Source organism: Lutra lutra, chromosome 6 (genome assembly GCF_902655055.1).
Source record: "Lutra lutra chromosome 6, mLutLut1.2, whole genome shotgun sequence".
In the NCBI taxonomy this organism is placed as follows: domain Eukaryota; kingdom Metazoa; phylum Chordata; class Mammalia; order Carnivora; family Mustelidae; genus Lutra; species Lutra lutra.
The window spans coordinates 146,323,059-146,340,071 of record NC_062283.1 but is presented as its reverse complement, the minus strand read 5'-3'; the positions used below and the strand labels follow the sequence as shown (position 1 = coordinate 146,340,071).

General features: G+C 49.0%; 1 protein-coding gene across 1 annotated transcript in view; it reads right to left on the bottom strand.

Moving 5' to 3' along the window:
- IGF2R (insulin like growth factor 2 receptor) overlaps nt 1-16,807 on the bottom strand; it is a 96,718-nt gene extending 79,911 nt beyond the window's left edge. Inside the window, exon 1 of the mRNA XM_047735205.1 lies at nt 16,433-16,807. Within this exon, the coding sequence (XP_047591161.1) occupies nt 16,433-16,581 (149 nt within the window). The 5' untranslated portion in view covers nt 16,582-16,807. The remainder of the gene's footprint in view (nt 1-16,432) is intronic.
- Between the last annotated feature and the right edge of the window lie 206 nt (nt 16,808-17,013).

The following is a 17,013-nucleotide window of genomic DNA, read 5'->3' as shown; positions in this document are numbered from 1 at the left end:
AGAGCGGTACATAAAGGTATCATTTTAGAATGAATCGACTGCTAGGAATCAACTCTACAGAAATCCTCACGGTATCTAAAATGCTATACTTTTCTTAAAAACAGAAATCCACTGCTGATTTTGCAAAGCTGATATTTAAACAAGGTAGCTGTAAAGAGTGTGTATTTAGGGAGCAGAAAAAGAGATAAAAAAAGGAAAATGGGGAATGCTGTCTTGATTATCTGGAAATCAGTGTCCCTAGAAAGAAAAGTGTTCCTTTGTTTGATTTTCTTTCTTTCCTGATTTTGCATTTCATAACGGCTTTGTCAAGATTCATCAAAATGGTAAGTGGGCCCGGGTGTGAGGAGTGATGAGGCTATGAAAGTATTTGAGTGCTGGCTTTCTCCTGGGGCTTGAGAGAACCACTTACCAGGCTGCCCCTCCAGGCTGGCACCTTCGACGCCCCCCACAACCCCAACCCAAAATACCGGGTGTAGAGTCCTTCATCACAGGAAGGAACGACCATAGTATGTTTCTAATCTATACTACACTAAACTCTGGATGAAAATATTTGCAAGTTGTGTAGAAATGTGGTCTACACACACACACACACACACTCATGAGAGTGCACACATGTGCATCCAAGTGTGTCTGCTAGGTGAAGGTCTCCTGCAGCAAGGAAGGGATGAGAGCCCAGGGGCATTTCCTTGAATCTCTAACACTCAAACCCGTATCAAGTCTTCCAGGTCACTGCGGCTCTACGCTACCCCACACCTGCTCCGAGGGAAATGACGGGAAATGACGGGACGCAAGGAGGTGGAACAGGGAGAACCACAAAGGCCCGAGGAAGAAGTTGGTCAATGGGAAAAGCACCCAGCTGCCCTGCCCACGGTCCCAGCCTTGCGGAATTCGGCCGATGTCCTTGGAGGAGGCAGCCCGTTCCCAGTAGAACTGCTCTTCTCGACGCACCACCTGTATGAGAACCTTGGCTTTGAAAATGAGCAAAAGCAAGCAAGGTCCGTGCCATTCTACCCCATTTTCCAACGTGTAGTGTAGTAAGCCGACGCCCCCCTCCAACTCTAAAAAAACCCAAATTCATTTCAATGCACACCTGACACTTCTAGACATGCGTGTAGACCCAGTAAGTGGCCTGGACCCGCAGCTATGACACCAGCACCACTGACACGGCCCACACACAACGTGTGCTCCTCGGGGCAGTCATGGCCTCCCCCGTCCCCCAGCACTGGGAAGGAAAGCCGCCGTGGGCCAGGATGGAGCAAGACGCGGCTCTCCCAGCAAAGCCACCCTTCCACCGTTCTGAGCACCCTGGCCCGGGAGCCAAAGATTCCCAGGCTCAGAAGATCGAGCCCCTCACCCCAAGTCACGCAGGTATGGAATGTGCCAGGTCCGTCTGAGCTCCAAGGGCAAGTGTTTAACCACCAAGGTGAACTGCCTCATTTACTTTCAATTCTTTAAAGTTTTTTTAACTTCCCAGAAAACAGTTTCAATTACAACACTGCAACTGACAAAATAGTCCACAGAACTCTAGTTTAAATCTTGTCACAATAAACGCCACTAAAATGACAGATCCTGTGCTGCACAGGCGCCCAGCATGAGTGAATGCACCTGAGGGTGGCCCTTGAGGAAAGGCCGCAAACCTGTGCGAGATGCAGATTGCCCCGGGCCACACTGCCTGAGAGACCGCAACTTTCCCAACTCAAGTTCTCCTCCACACTTTCACACTTCTGCTCTCTACCCCATCCATGTCTGCCTCTTCTGCATACTCTGAACTGCCAACCAACAAAGGCGCTGCCTTCTGCAAACTCTTCCCTTACCCAGTGCCTTCTAAGGAAGCGTATCACTTCCCTCGGCCCCCTTCCCACAGCTGCCCTCGCCCGCCTTGTGGATCCAAGCTGGTTGAGGGCTTCACCGAGAGGGACACTCATCTGTGACTCACTCTCCCTCAAAAGGAGTACTCGGCTCAGCAGAGAGCTGCCCTTTGATACCCCAACCAAGAGTCCAACAGTGTCACCAGTAACTGGGAAACATCCTACCATCACTCCTTTAGATCCCTTGGGGAACAGGGACGGGGGCAGAAGTCACACACAAGGCAAATGTCTTTAAGACATCTCTGATTTTAAAGTGAATTCTGCTCCTGAAATATGCCCCAAACGTGGACAATTAATTTCACCATAAAAAGTGAGCACGCAGGCTGAGTCGTTCCCTTAAAGGAAGCTTAAAACTGTCAGCCCCGACTGCAACTCCTACGGCCTCAGCCAAAAGTGTCTCGGACGACCACAGTCAGTCCGTGTCTGTTCAGTGGCACAGAGGTTCCATTTTAACCTCATTTGGTTTAAATTTCATAATATCCTGAAAGGTGTTGGCAGATTACCATGAGAAGGAGGCACACAAGTAGCATACTGTCAACCAAGCCCGAGACAGGAAGGCATTTCGACTTTCCCAACACGGTCCAGCAGAGGCCACATGCACAACCAAGCCGGGCAAGCACACACCCAGCCAGGGGCACGACGAAGCAGCAAAGCCAGGTGACCAGACACAACTGCCCAGAGTCCAGAATGCCTAACGGAGAGCTGCAGGGCCACGCCCACTGAACAAGGCCCATCCGTCCGTCCGAAAGAAAGGAAATTCACAAGAAAAAGCCAGAGAGGTACAACCGGACAGACTGTGTAAACTCTTTGAGGCTGGTGTTTTCCTGGGACACCACTCAGGTTTTCCTCTCTGTGATCGCTGAGTATCTGCAAAACTGCAATCTCTTACAAAATAGGATTTGGCTTTCTTTCACTTTTAAAACCACTAACATCTAAGAGTACATAAAATTCCGTTATAAAATGTAGGAAATGCCCAACCTCTTAGAGGAAAAAAAAAATCTTAGAAGACTGAGTTCTTTCCCCCAACACAAAACAGCCCCATGAACCTGATGTGCTTCTTCATGCTTTCTGCCACCAAGTCGCACTCCTGAAATACACCCCAGTTCCCTCGCACTCCTTGAGTCTTGGGGTTATGGTCATGGTCATGAAGCTATTAAACTTTTTATTACTGGCCTACAATTAATTATTGGTTTATAAAGCCGTACAGAGGTATGATGGAATCAGTAATAAAATTAATAAGCATGTGTGAATCTGTAATTTGGTTTCTTCAAGAAAAAAAAAAACAAAGCTTGGTAACACACCAGCTAAATTCACACAGCACAGTAACCGGCTAGAGGAATGTTTTTCTGAATCCAGAGTGAGCAGCAAATCTAAAATTTTAGGGACAAGCGAAAAGTCTTTCCAACCTGAACATCAAAAAAAGATTTTCCAATTTTTGGCCTGCATCCAAGTCCTCTTGCGGAATACTCAGGAAATCGTTTGGCTCACTTCTGCCTCTTATCATTACCAGATAGTTTCTCAGCTCGTATATCCAGCTCTCTAACCTTCAAAAATCTGGAACAGTCTCCTAAACTTAAGAAGGGGGGAGGGGGACACAGGGGGAAAGGAGGGCGCGGAAAGAGACAGGATTTCCAAAATGGACATTTGCAGCAGAATGTCAAGAGCTTAATGTAACCACTGTTGTCAACAACTTTCTGCGGCCGACACTAAAAGAGAAGAATCTGATTTGGCATCCTGGTCTCAAGGCCAGGGGACACATGAGTTTGACACAGCATGGCAAAAGCTTATATAGGAAGTACTTCACTTCCTATTCTAAAAAACCCACAAAGCTGTGGATATAGATATGGGGCCTGAACAAAAAAAAAAAAAAAAAAAAAAAAAAGGCAAGAAAGTGCCAGACATTAGTCTTTGGTTTTCCCGGGTGGCTACACCGGGTCGGGGAGCAAGAAGCCAGTTGGCTAAAGTGGGATCCAGCTGGAAGAAAAGCTCTAAGGCAGCACCAGAGCCCAGGGCGCTAGGGGATGGGTGAGGAGGTGGCCCCGCAAAGTTTTAAAACCAGCACCATGAGTGACTAACAGAGGTCGTGTGAAATAGAGAGGGAGGTGAGCCTCACTCGGAAAGGTGCCATGGCAAGGGGCAGGGGCCCACAGACATGGCTCCAACTCCCGCCCCACCCTGACCAGCTGTGTGGGACACACTTAATCTCCCGAGCCCCGACTTCCTCATCTATGAAACTCAGCTGCTGCACAAAGTCACTGTGAGGGAAAGCATGACCAGGAACATTGTACTTTTGAGGGACTAGGATTTAAGGCTTTCATCTGATCGATAGAAGGCTTCAGGCTGCTTCAAAATGGAGTTTACAAAAAAAGGTACATTGGCTTAGAGCCTCCTAAAGGAATGTCATGTAATACTGGCCAGGAAGTGGAGGGGGCAGGCCCTTATCTTGGGCCATCTCCACAGAGCTTGGAGAGCTCAAAACAGAGACTGGGGGGGCGGGGGGGCCCTAAGGACACACACACACACACACACACACACGCAAACACCCGCTGCCTCCTGGGCTCTCTCAGGACAAGACAGCCACTTTGGGCCTACCCACGCCTGGGCCACGTAGCCACCAGCTGCCACCAGAACAGAGGCCTGACGAATCTGAAACTCTGGCAGAGGAGCAGGAGAAAATGGACGGCACACACCCTTCCTAAGGAGGTTCCAGCGCAGCAGGAGGTGTGGAATTCTCAGTCCACTGGCAAAGGCCCCTCCACAACACAAACCTCTCAAAAAGGACCGCCGTCCTTCCTGTGCCACACCGTGGCCTTTTAACTCGGGTCAGGTCCGCTATTAGGATGCGGGCCTGTATTCAACTCTAAACCCTCTGTGAAGATTTTTTTAAAATCAGAGTAATTACCTGGATGTCCGCGGACTGTGTTCCTCATATGCATAAAGAAAAAGATGGATTATAGGCTAAACCTCCTTAATTATACGGATGCCTGAATTCAACCGCTTTTAAAGCCAACCCACCAGCCCACGGCACAGGATTCAAACCATAATGCTCCGTCCCCTCGTAAGCTGTCACCAGTGTCCCAGAAAACCCTCCCAGCCCCAGTGCCATTCCTTCAGAGAGCAAAGCACCAGGGAGGTCTGCGCTCCCAGCCACTGGGCAGTCCACTCAGCTGCGACACAGATGAGGCTGCTATCAGGTGCCAGTCTTCACCAGGCCGGCGTGGCTGACACAGAAGAAACGTCTCTGCTCTGAAGATGCTGGGTTCAAATGTCAGACTGGCCCCTGCAGCTTGGAAGAACCCAACAGCCACCAGGGAAAAGGAAACACACACACAGGGCACCGCTTTAGTGCCAGGCCAGGAGTCACCGTCATGAGTTCCTCTCAAAGAACAGCATTATCTCACCTCACCCTCAAGAGCTTTTCTGAAGAACACAGGAAACATCTGTTGGGTAACTCTGTGCTCCACGCTTTTGCTGAATGATCTACAAACACGGTTCCTCAACTTCATCCAGCCTCTCCGGGCAGGTGCTGTCCCCCCTTCAGACCCAGAACGATGACCCTCTGAGGTACAGGGCCTTGCCTCCTGTCAGGAGCTGAGAAAGTGACAGAGCCCACACTTGAAAGAGGCCTGTCCTGCCTCAGAGCACATGCGCCTCCACCACACGGCCACAGGAGAAGTGTCACCAACCGAACGGGACCTGAAGAGAAAAGGTGGCCATTTGCTAAACTGCCACCCTCAGCAGACAGCCTGATTCTTGGTTCACTATGGAAATTAAAACAGAAACTTCCTCATTTCCATCAAATCTACCCGTCTACCTGCACCGTCCTCACACACTCTCTCCACGGAGGCCTGCCCTGACTGCCATCCTTGTTCCCTATTTGGGGACAGCACCCGGGTTTTGTGTCCTCGCTCTTCTCCTCCCTTTCTCTCTGTGCCATATCACTCCCTTCAGCATACCGACCTTTTGTAAGAGACCCCGCTCTTTTCAACACTCCCCTCGGCCCCACACGCCAGCGTAGCACCCACCCTCAGCTCTGACCCCTTTACAGCAAACTCCAAACCTACTGTGTGCACAGCCTATGCTCTCACATTCCCTCTAAGCCAACTGGGCTTTCACCCACCTCTCCCCCAAAACCTGTGTCATCATCACCAAAGAGCTCTGCGCTGCCAAACCCCCTGGTCACTTCTCAGTCTTCGTGGTACACAATTGCTCCACATTCAACATACCTGACCCCTTTCTTCCTACAACCCCATCTTCCCTGGGCTTCCAGAACACTGTGCTCTCTTGGTTCTCATCCCATCTCCCTGGCAGCTCTTCATCAGCGTCCCCTCCAGGCTCCCCGGCATCCGGCAGACCTCCAGGAATGGGGTCCCTCAGACTTGGCCTCCACGACTCCCTAAGTACTCGTTCCAGTGTTTTCCAGCTATGCAGCAGCTCCCAAACTGACATTCCCAGCCGGAGGCACTGCCCTCAACCCCTAAAGGCACAGTCTGGCTGCCCACTTGGCCTCCCCACTCAGATGCTAAAACATCTCAACATCAACATGGCCAAACCAATGCCTTGTCTTCCCCCCTAAACCTGCGCTTGCCATGGCTCTCCCCAGCTCTGAAAATAGCAATTCCATTTGCAGTGCAACTTCCAATTGCACGGACTACAGTAAAATCTGTGCTTGTCTTTCTCTCCTCACATCCCAGAAGCAATCATCAGGAAATCCATCACCTCCACCTTCAAAATACCCAACCCCAACCACTCCTCACCACCGTTTGCTACAACCCTGGTCCACTCTACTGTAACTGCCTACCCAGTCTATCAGAAGTCCCAGCATTCTCCTTTGGCCACACCCACCCTATGTCACGCCTCTGCTCAAAATTCTCCCAGGGCTCCCACCACCCTTGGAATAAAAGCCAGAGTCACTACAATGGCCCATGGGACCTGGTCCCCAGCTACTTCTCCACCTCCCCTCCAGCCCTCTCCTCCTTTTCCCTCAGATGCCACTGCGGCCCCTGTGTCACGTCCTAGCCACATCAGCGTGCTCCTCGCCAGAGCACCTGACACACGGTCCCTAGTATGAGGCACTGCCTTCGTGGTCTCTGCTTGTACATCATCTTACAGAAAGGCCCTGGAAGAGTGCACACTTCCTTATGAAGGGGCCCCGCCCGCAGCCCTTCCCACCAAAATGTCAACCAAAGGCCAACTCTACAAAGACAGAAGAGAGAACCACGTTGGCTTATCACTTTGTTTGTGGTGAGGAAGACGTGTACAGCACGCAGCAGGCCAAGGCGCTCCAAGGAACAAGGAGAGGGTGACTCAGTGGAGATGCGCCCTTGTCACTTCTAGGAATCCACTTCTTAGCACTTCCACTCTGGTGGTTTGGCTTTCTATTTTCAGACCAGAGGCAGAGACCAGGGAGTGTCGGGGGAGTTTTTTGTTTTCAGTACAACACATCATTTCACAAGGTGTAACTGGCTTCAGGGTGGCGAGAACCCAGAGATGGCAACAAGTGAATTTTACACACAAAATCCACCGGTGCATCCTCCTGAGCGGGCCCTGAGGAGTATCTGCACACTCGAGCCCAAAGGCTCCGACTGAAAAGACGGCTCCTACACTTCCCTCCCAGGCTGCCCACGGGCAACCAGATTTCAAAGGCCACCTTCCTCCGTTCGCACATCCCGCAATCTTTGCCTCCCTACCTGAAAGCAAAACTGAGTAACACCTTCACGATCTCTCTAATTCCTACAACGCTCCTCACCTCCTGGGCACCATAATACTCGTCAGGATCTGCTCTCTCCACCCAAGGAAGCTGCCCTCCGGATGTTAGGCGAAGGGCAGTTGCCCCAGCGGATCTCAGAGCACACAGAAGCTCACAGAAGAATCCCCCCCTGAAGGTCTCCGGCTGCTCTGAAGGGCAAGTTTCATGCTCAAAGGAACTGGAGCGACCGGCACCCCCCCACCTCCACCGCTGGGAAGGGTGCGCGCCGACCTGTCCCCCGCGCCGGCTAACGCAGAGACCAAAATAGGCAGATGACACAGGGCTTCGGGCGCCTCAAAATCCTCTCCAGCAGCAGCTGTTGCAGCTGAGCAGCCCGGCAGAGCTGAGAAGAGCTTGCACGTCCACCCCCCACCCCTGGCCTGCCTTTCCCATGCCGGAATCCAGCACCCATCCCCCTCCATCCAGGGAAGCCCACGGAGAGCTAAGAAGGGGCCCCTGCTGACCACTGACACACACAAGTCAGCTGGGGCTTCTTAGCCCGGACAGGAGATGAACAAGGAGGCTCTCTCTCTTCCCCTGGACGGCGGAGCTGCTGCAGCCACCCCAGGAAGGAAGACAAGCCAAGAAAACTGCAGGAAGGGGCCCAGGGCCGGCCTGACATATGGCATCTGGCATCCGCCCAAAGCCTACACCTCCCATCATGAAGCTCCTCCTTGTTTAAGGGAATTCGAGTGGGGCTTTCTGCAGCTCACAACTGAAGGAATCCTGAAGGATGCGTACCTCCGAACCGCAGAATTCTGGATGCAAAATGGACCCCGAGAATCACACGGTCCAGTGGTTTCTAAACTTTTTCAGACGATGGAAACATTTCTTTCTCAAAAGGAGTCTTTCGGGGGGATGCCAATTAGAAAACGGCTAAAGAAGCAAAGCTCTCTGGTTGAGGCAGAAACCCCGAGGCACTAATAGAGAACCCCGGGGGTGCAGGGTAACAGGCTAAAAATACCACGAAGATAAATGCAGCAACTCCAGCTCACAGACAGAAAGTAATCATCACCGCCACCGCCATTTGCGAACACTGAGGCTGGGAAAGGCAATGACATGCATTTGAACCCTCAAACCAACCCTAAAAACTTGACTAGCACCCTGGTTTGACACAAAAGGGAATTAAGGCCTGAAAGGACCCGTAACTGGCCTGAATCCTAGCAACTAATAAAGGGAGGAGCCCAAATTCAAACCCAAGACAGCCACTGCCCTCTCCCATGGACGGAACTGAGACCCCGAGAGAGGAGATCTGCCAGAGTCAGCTCACTACTCCAGCTCTCAAGTCTCCAGCTGCAGGCAGGACACACTGCACTTGGCCAACTGTAATCAACACGGCTTTATCAACTATCTCCTGGCAGGCGCAGGCTGGGGGTGATACCTGTGAGGGCAGAAAAGTCCAGAGATTTGAAGAGCAGACACCAAGATGCATCAGCCAGAGGCCCACCTCGCCCATCCCCCAAACTCCTCTAAAACCATTTAGAGCCAAGATCCAACAACTGCTTCCAGCCGTACCCTGCACAGCTGCACCAGGACAGGCAACAAATGTCCAAAAGGAGACTCACCGCCAAGACCACAATCAAGAATCACCAGTCATCAAAAGGGCACCAACGCCATGAAAACGAGGACAAACTACCAACAAAAGAAAACAAGCCCAAGGAAGGAGAATTAATGGAGCAATCGGAGCAGAACTTTACAACTTATCTTCCTAGGAACGATGAAAACTGTGGCAGCCAAAAAGATAGATTCACAGGCAGCCGTGACTATACATCAAGTTGTTGAAATAAATTTTTTTAAAAACAAGAGAAAAGTTTTAGAGCTTACGAGCAACAAAATAGCTAAAGCTGGGAGAGGGGAGACAAGACTTTCTCCTGGAACTCTAGGTAGCAGCCAGATACAAAGTATTAAAGACAAGTCAAGCAGGACAAAGAATTAGTTACAATAAAGAAAAGCTGAGCAGCACAATTACAGAAACTTTTCCCCAAACGGAGAACAGTTTTTCCAAACACACAGAACACTCTCGACTTGACTAGGTGCTAAGCCACAAGGGCAATGTCAATAAATTCCACCCCATTCACTAGCCACAATGGTTGGGGGGGGGGGGGGGCATTATCCATTCACCTAGAGAAAAATTATTCTAAACAACCAATGGGTTCAGGAAGTTGAAACAGTTAGAACTTCTGGATTCCTGAAAGAAACTATTTAGAATTTAAAGGTTAACAAACATGTAACAAAGCTCTGAGTGATACGGTCCTTGGAACAAAGAAACATATAGCTTTAAATTCATCTAATATTATATAAAAGGACTTATAAGATCTAAGCTTTTCAAATATGTTATTAAGAGAAAGCAGAAATTAATAAAATTGAAAATACACAGTGACAGAGCTGGTAAACACAAGAGGTAGTCAAATCTTTACTAAATATGAAGACAAAAATGCACAGACATCAGAAGTTTTTAAAATTCACCTAGAGAGACAAAGAGTATTTTCAAAAATATAAGAGTAGCATGCTGTACATTTATATATGAATGCAAAATTAAAATGACAATTTTCTAGGAAATACAGACTTTTGGTAAAGTGGCTTAAGAAAAACTAGAAAATCTGACTAGATACATAAAGAAGGTAAAACTGGGGGCGCCTGGGTGGCTCAGTGGGTTAAGCCGCTGCCTTCGGCTCAGGTCATTATCTCGGAGTCCTGGGATCGAGCCCCGCATCGGGCTCTCTGCTCTCTTGGGGAGCCGGCTTCCTCCTCTCTCTCTGCCTGCCTCTCTGCCTGCTTGTGATCTCTCTGTCAAATAAAAAAAAAAAAAATAAAATAAATAAATAAATAAATAAAATCTTTAAAAGAAGGTAAAACTGAAAGCATAAGCAAAACTCCTCCTCCATGGTACTCTACCTTCTCAAAGACACCAGGCCCAGATAGTTTTACTGGTGAGTTCTACCAACAGTTAAGAAAGAGAAAACACCCATCTTACACAAAACTTTCCCACAGCATATAAAATACTAAAAACTAACTAGCTTTTTCCACAAAGCAAATATAATCTTGATGCTAAGCCCGGCCAAGAACAGCATGGCAAAGAAAATTACCGTCCAGTCTCACTTAAAAACAGCTTTAATCATCCTACGTAAAATGTTAGTAAACAGAACTAGATATATTCATGAAAAAATAAACTTTCAGCATCTCCTCATATCATACACAAAAATTAATCCAAAAAAATTGAACATAAGACTAAACATAAAAGTTAAAACTATAAAACTTCTAGAAAACCATAAGAGAAAATCTGTTTGGCCTTTGAGTCGACCAATGGTTCTCAACTGGAGGTAATATTGCCCACCAAGGGCCATTTAAAACGTCTGAAGACATTTTTGTTGGTCACAACTGGGTGGGAGCAGGGGGTTACCTCCTGACATCTACTGGGTGGAGGACAGGGATGCAATTTAACATCCTCCATACACAAGACAGCCCCCACAACAAAGAATTACCCATCCTAAATGTCATTAGGACTGAGACTGAGAAACCTTAGCATAAGTAAAGATTTCTTAAGTTACAAAAAACACAAACCATTAAGAAAAAAAAAAGATAAACTGAATTTTGTCAAAATTTAAAAGTATCTGTTGATCAAAGTACGTATTTTAAAAATGAAAAGGCAAGCCGAAGACCGGGAAAAAATATTCACGGTACACATTACTCAGAACACATACAGAGCTCTTAAAACTTGTTAAGATGATCCCTCCCCAAAAGAATTGGGGAGGCAGGTGACAAAAGACTGGTTTTAATAGGCATTACTGAAGGCTGTCCAAATGGTCAATAAACACATGAAAAGATAGTCAACATCATGAGTCAGGGATATGAAAATTAAGACCACACTGAGATACCACTACAAACCCACTAGAATGGCTAAAATTAAAAAGACTGATAAGACCAAGTGTTGACAAGGACAGAGAACTAAAAACTCTCATATAACGCTGGTGGGAATGCAAAATGGACAATGGACAATTCAAAACGAATAGTCAGACACTCCCACATATCTACTTAAGAAAAAAAGGAAAGTCTATGCAAAATCTTGTGTGCAAATACTCAACAGCTTTTTATTTATAACAGCCAAAAGCTAGTTTAACACCTAGATTATTTTTAGATCAAAGAGAAAATCAAAACTAAAATGACATTATTTAAAACTAACAAAAATAACTGGAGAAGGGTGTGCATGGTTGCTGCCTCCCTAGGGAGGGCAATCGTGGCCAGCACAGTCTTCTGGGATTTCAACACCATGCCATTCCATTCGTGGTGGCTCCAATTTCAGCTCTGGCCCCACCCAACTGTCCCTCTGCTTAAGAAATTATTGAGGAATAAATGAATCCTATGTCACCTTGCCAGGATAAAAGATGAGGAGACACTATCGGTGTAATTTCAGGCTTCTGTCCCTCAATGGTCACGAGTTAGCTATGAGGAAGACACAAAGGACCCATAGGTATACCCAATCTCAGCCGCTCCCACCTTCTCATACACCGTCAATGACCAATGGGGGCATTACCAAAAGACAGATCCCCACAACTGGGGCGGGGGGGGGGGGGGGCCAGAAAAAAAGAAAAAGAATGTTACCTCCAAAGTAATGTGCTGCTTTCTGCCACTAAGTCCCCATTCTGAGACCCTAATGAATCCTCTGACCAGCACGATACAGTTTTACATGCTGAGATCAAAATAAAGACGAGAACATATGAATTATTTTTCTCAACCCCATCTTTCAAAACTCCTTCTACGAAACACTGATAAAAGATGTGAAATCCCTCCAAGAATTCGTTTGCTAGGAATTCGTCAGGATGTTGTTCTAAAAATTAATGCATGAGATCTAATGTACCCGTAATTAACAACCTTGGGCTTCTACACACACTTATTGTTGCAAGAAATTGCACACACAAATGGATGTGGTCCAGGTTTAACATGTGGCCCAAATTAAGCATATAAGCATTGTTCCTTCAGAAAAATTGCAGGAAAAAAAAAAAAATCTCCTTAGAGACAGCAACCAAACCAACCTCAACTCCCAGCTGGCTTCATTATTCTCTTGTTCTCAATATAATAAAAACTTTCCAGCATTTGTACCCAAACAACTGGGGGGAAACTTGTTCTGAATAAATTATAAAGTACTTTACTTAAATCAAGCAGCCCAATGCATTATTTTATAACTAGTGTAAACTGTTAGGACCCCTTAGGATGTTAACACCTAAACAGAATGGAAACTCATCTACCATATATGATGTAAAATGGTAGTTTCCAAAGTGTAAGTCACACAGTGATGAGTAAGGCTACAGACGAGCAGAGAGCATGTTGGTCACTTTTGGTGACTTGATGATGACTTTGCATGGCCTGGCTTCTGCCCTCCCACCACTTGCTTTCACTGTTCCAGCCCCACTGACCTCCAGACATTCCTCAGCAGCACTAACACTCCTCCTTCCCCGGGACTTCTGTCCATGCCAGACCCACAGCCAGTCACACTGGCCTCAGGAAACACGTTCTTTCCACTAGCACACCACCTCCCAAAACAGCTGAGTGATGAAGAATCCAACAACTTTTTCTCCAGCTCAGAGCTCACCTGGCACAGCAATCATCTCGAGTCTTAGAAAACATTCAACTGGGCGCCTGGGTGGCTCAGTGGGTTAAAGCCTCTGCCTTCGGCTCAGGTCATGATCTCAGGGTCCTGGGATCGAGTCCCGCATCGGGCTCTCTGCTCAGCAGGGAGCCTGCTTCCCTCTCTCTCTCTCTCTCTCTCTGCCTGCCTCTCCGTCTACTTGTGATCTCTCTCTGTCAAATAAATAAATAAAATCTTAAAAAAAAAAAAAAAGAAAGAAAACATTCAACTAAGGCGCTCTAAGAAGTGGCACGTGAAGCACTTGGTAGAGGCCCATGCCTTTGGGAAAATTGCCTTTCTTGCCCCTGCTTTTCAATGCACAACTCACAGAGACCCGTTCTCTCCTCCATGAGCACAAATGCTGCTCCAATAGTTCTCCACAGTTTCCCTCACCCCTGCCAGTAACTAACTGCATGGGGAACCACACCCCTGCCACCTCCTTACCCCAGAAGACAGCAGGCCCACAGCTGGCCCTCAGCTTTGCCCTCACCCAGGGGCCTCGCCCTGGTGACCTGTCCCTCAGGTCCACCCAGGTGACCTGCTGGCAGCCCTGAAGCCTACTCAACTTCCCTCCTCTTCCCTCCCTGTGATTCTAAGGGATCGCAGATGACAAGTATCCTTTTTGGTTTAGAGAACTGGGTAAGAGAAAAGTTGCTTCCTGGGACCCAACTCTTTTATTGAGAGACAATGACAATTTATTAGCAGGGCGCTAGTTAAAGCTGTACAGTGTATGGGCACTACAAACTGTGGCATGGATGACGGGTTTCTGGTGACTGCCCTAGATGCCAAACCACAACGAACAAGAGAATTTTCGGTGGAAAAAAGTATGTTCTGTGTTACAAACAAGCAATTTACAAATATTTGAGATGTGATCCTTGTGTCTACTGCAATGTCTACCTGGGGCCTGCTGCCATTTGACGAAGCTACACAAAAAGTAACACTTGTACAGTCTGCTTTTCATACTTCTGGGGGGGATGTGGGTGGGTCGTTCACATTTCAGACAAATGGACTCCCAGAGACAGAATAAAAAGACAGCTTAACACAACCCGCTTTGGTGATACTAAGTAGAACTTTTCATACTGGATTTAAAAAATTATCAGCTTGCATTCCTGTTCTCCAAATATAAGCTAGAGTTAAGGAATTTTAGCCAGCGTTATCTCATAAAAGTACACACAGATTTTTGACACTCCCCCCCCAAAAAATGTCTTAACAAGCATTTAAGCCAAGGTATTCACTTAAAACAGGAAAAAATAGGAAGAATTTCATTTGGCGGAATATTAAGTTTAAAGTTGAGATTATGCACAGCTCTGGAGAAGTCTCAACACAAAACCGCAGAGCAGTAACAGACACGGAAAAGAAATGTGTCCAAGCCCACCCCTGAATGGACAGGGAGATTTGCTGTCCTAAGGAAATCTGGAAGAAAAAGCAAACACGCCAACTTTAAAGATATTCTAAGACTGCAGAGGACACATTTGTCCCACTAACAATGCATATCACCCTAGAGCACTCTCTAGCATTTGCAAATTGAAGATACAAAGGCCATTTCCTACTGGACCCAGAAGCCATGTTCCACTCGAATAGGAGGTTAACAAATGCAGATTCAAATTCAAGTCTCTTCGAGGACTCACCTGAGGACTCACTTTCGGTGAAACTAAGCCCCCCCCCAACCCCCTATCAGCCACTTACATGTTTCTTCAATCAAAACCAACTTTAACCTTAACTATTAAAAAATAAATTCCAATTTGCTAACAGGACCAAGACTTCAAGACCACTAGCCCAGTTACTTTCTTCCCAACAGGACTGGTCACAGCAGCCATTATTCCAAAACCTCCTCCTTTAAATGTTAGCTGCAGCTTGACATGACAGAAGTCGACCCCCTTTTCCGTGTACCACGCTCATTACTGTGTAATATGTATCTTAGAGCAGCCAACTAACATTATTAACTAATGTGCAGTAAACACTCCAGTCTGCCTTCCTCCCCCCTCCCCAAAAAGGGAAAAGAAATAAAGAACGTGGACCTTGCAAAGAATTTCTTTTGTGAGCTCAGTCTCACTCTCCTTAGAACAGTGTTATTTGCGAGTTCTAAACTCAGGGGTACAAATTAGACCATGTCTGATACAAGGGAAAACTAAGAATCCCATAAACCCCACCACAAACTCAAAGTTCAGCTCAAAGCGGGCTCAACTTCATTCTGAGATATAACTTAGAAGCACCAGTTCACTGGTCTTTCCGAACTCTTCGCCCTGCTTCCTTCTACCAAAGTTTAAAAATAAATAAATAAATAAAAGTTAGTTTCTCCATCATCCTAAACAGTCCACAAAAGGTTGGTCAGAAAATTCTCCTAAGTTTCCCAGCCCCGGGACTCCCATCCTCGCCCGCGTAGGACACTAACAGCCCTCGATGGGGCTGGCGATTATACAATCATGATTCCCAGAGCAAAAGGCTCCACTAGAATAATCCACCCTGGAGACAATGACATCATGTGAGCAACTAGACAGGAAGTTAGGCTCGGAGATGTGAAGGGTAAAGTCTTGAAAGCCAATACAGGATGACCACCCTCCAGTCCCTTGATCCAAAAAAAAAAAAAAAAGTCAGTCACCTTCTGCAGAAAAGCTACTTTAATGAGAAAAGGAAAAACCTACATGGAGGAAATCAATTAGCAAATGAAACCACCCCCCCTCCAACTCTAAGGCCATTTGTGCGGTATCCTTCCACACTAAGGGCCCTCTCCAAAGACCAGCTGGTGAACTTTGAGGAAAACGTGGAGTGGGAACAAAGCGAAGCTGTAGTTCCTGCGTCCTCCAACTTTCGCAGGCGCTCCGCTGTGAGAGGGCAAGAGCTGGGCGAAGGGTGCCCGCAGTGTGACACCGGGCTGGGTCCGGGCGGCCGGCTGCTCGCACACAAAGACGCCCCGGACTTAGTGACAGCCACAAGTGGCTAGGCAGCGGCCCCCCGGGCCAGCGCCAGGACGGCGAGTACCCCGCGCCCCCCGCCCGCGCGCGCACGACCCCTCGGTCTCTCATCCCTCGCCCCTATGCGGGCAACTTTCCCTCGGGGCCAGGGGAACCCAAACCCAGAAGAAAGGCGACTCGGGGAGCCCAGCCTCTCCCCAGAGCGCCCCCGCCCCCCACCCAGCCCAGCTGCGCGCCCCGGGCACCGCGAGCGAAGCCTGCGCCCCGGCGGGCCACCCACCTGCACAGCTCGGGGAACTCGGCGCCCTGGGCCAGCGCGGATCCCGGGGCCCAGACGAGCAGCAGGAGCTGCAGCAGCAGGAGGGAGCGCAGCGGGCGGCCGGCGGGCGCGGGCCCCAGGTGGGCGCCCCGGCCGACGGCGGCCCCCATCGCGCCCGGCCCGGACTGCGCGGCGAGCGCGGGGCTAGCGGCGCGCGGCTGCCGGGGGCCGCGGCCGGGACATGGTCGTGCAGCCAGGGCGGAGGCTGAGCTGGAGACGGAGAGGCGGCGAGGGGCACGAGAGGAGCGGGAGCGGTGCAGGAGCCCGAGGGGCGCGCGGCTCGGCTGGGCTCGGCGGCGGCGGCAGCAGCAGCAGCAGCGGCCCCGGAACAGCGTCACGTGATCGCGCTTGGCCCCGCCCCCGCCCCGCCCCGCCCCGCTCACATGACTCCCTTGTTCAGGTGATCCCCGCCCGCCCAGGCTCCGCCCAGGCCCGGTCACGTGAGCGCGGCACGCGCGGGGCAGGAAGCGGCGCGGAGCGGGGCGCAGGTGCGTGGCCCGGGCCTGAGTCCCCGCGGCTGCCCTCCGCGGAGACCGACCCCG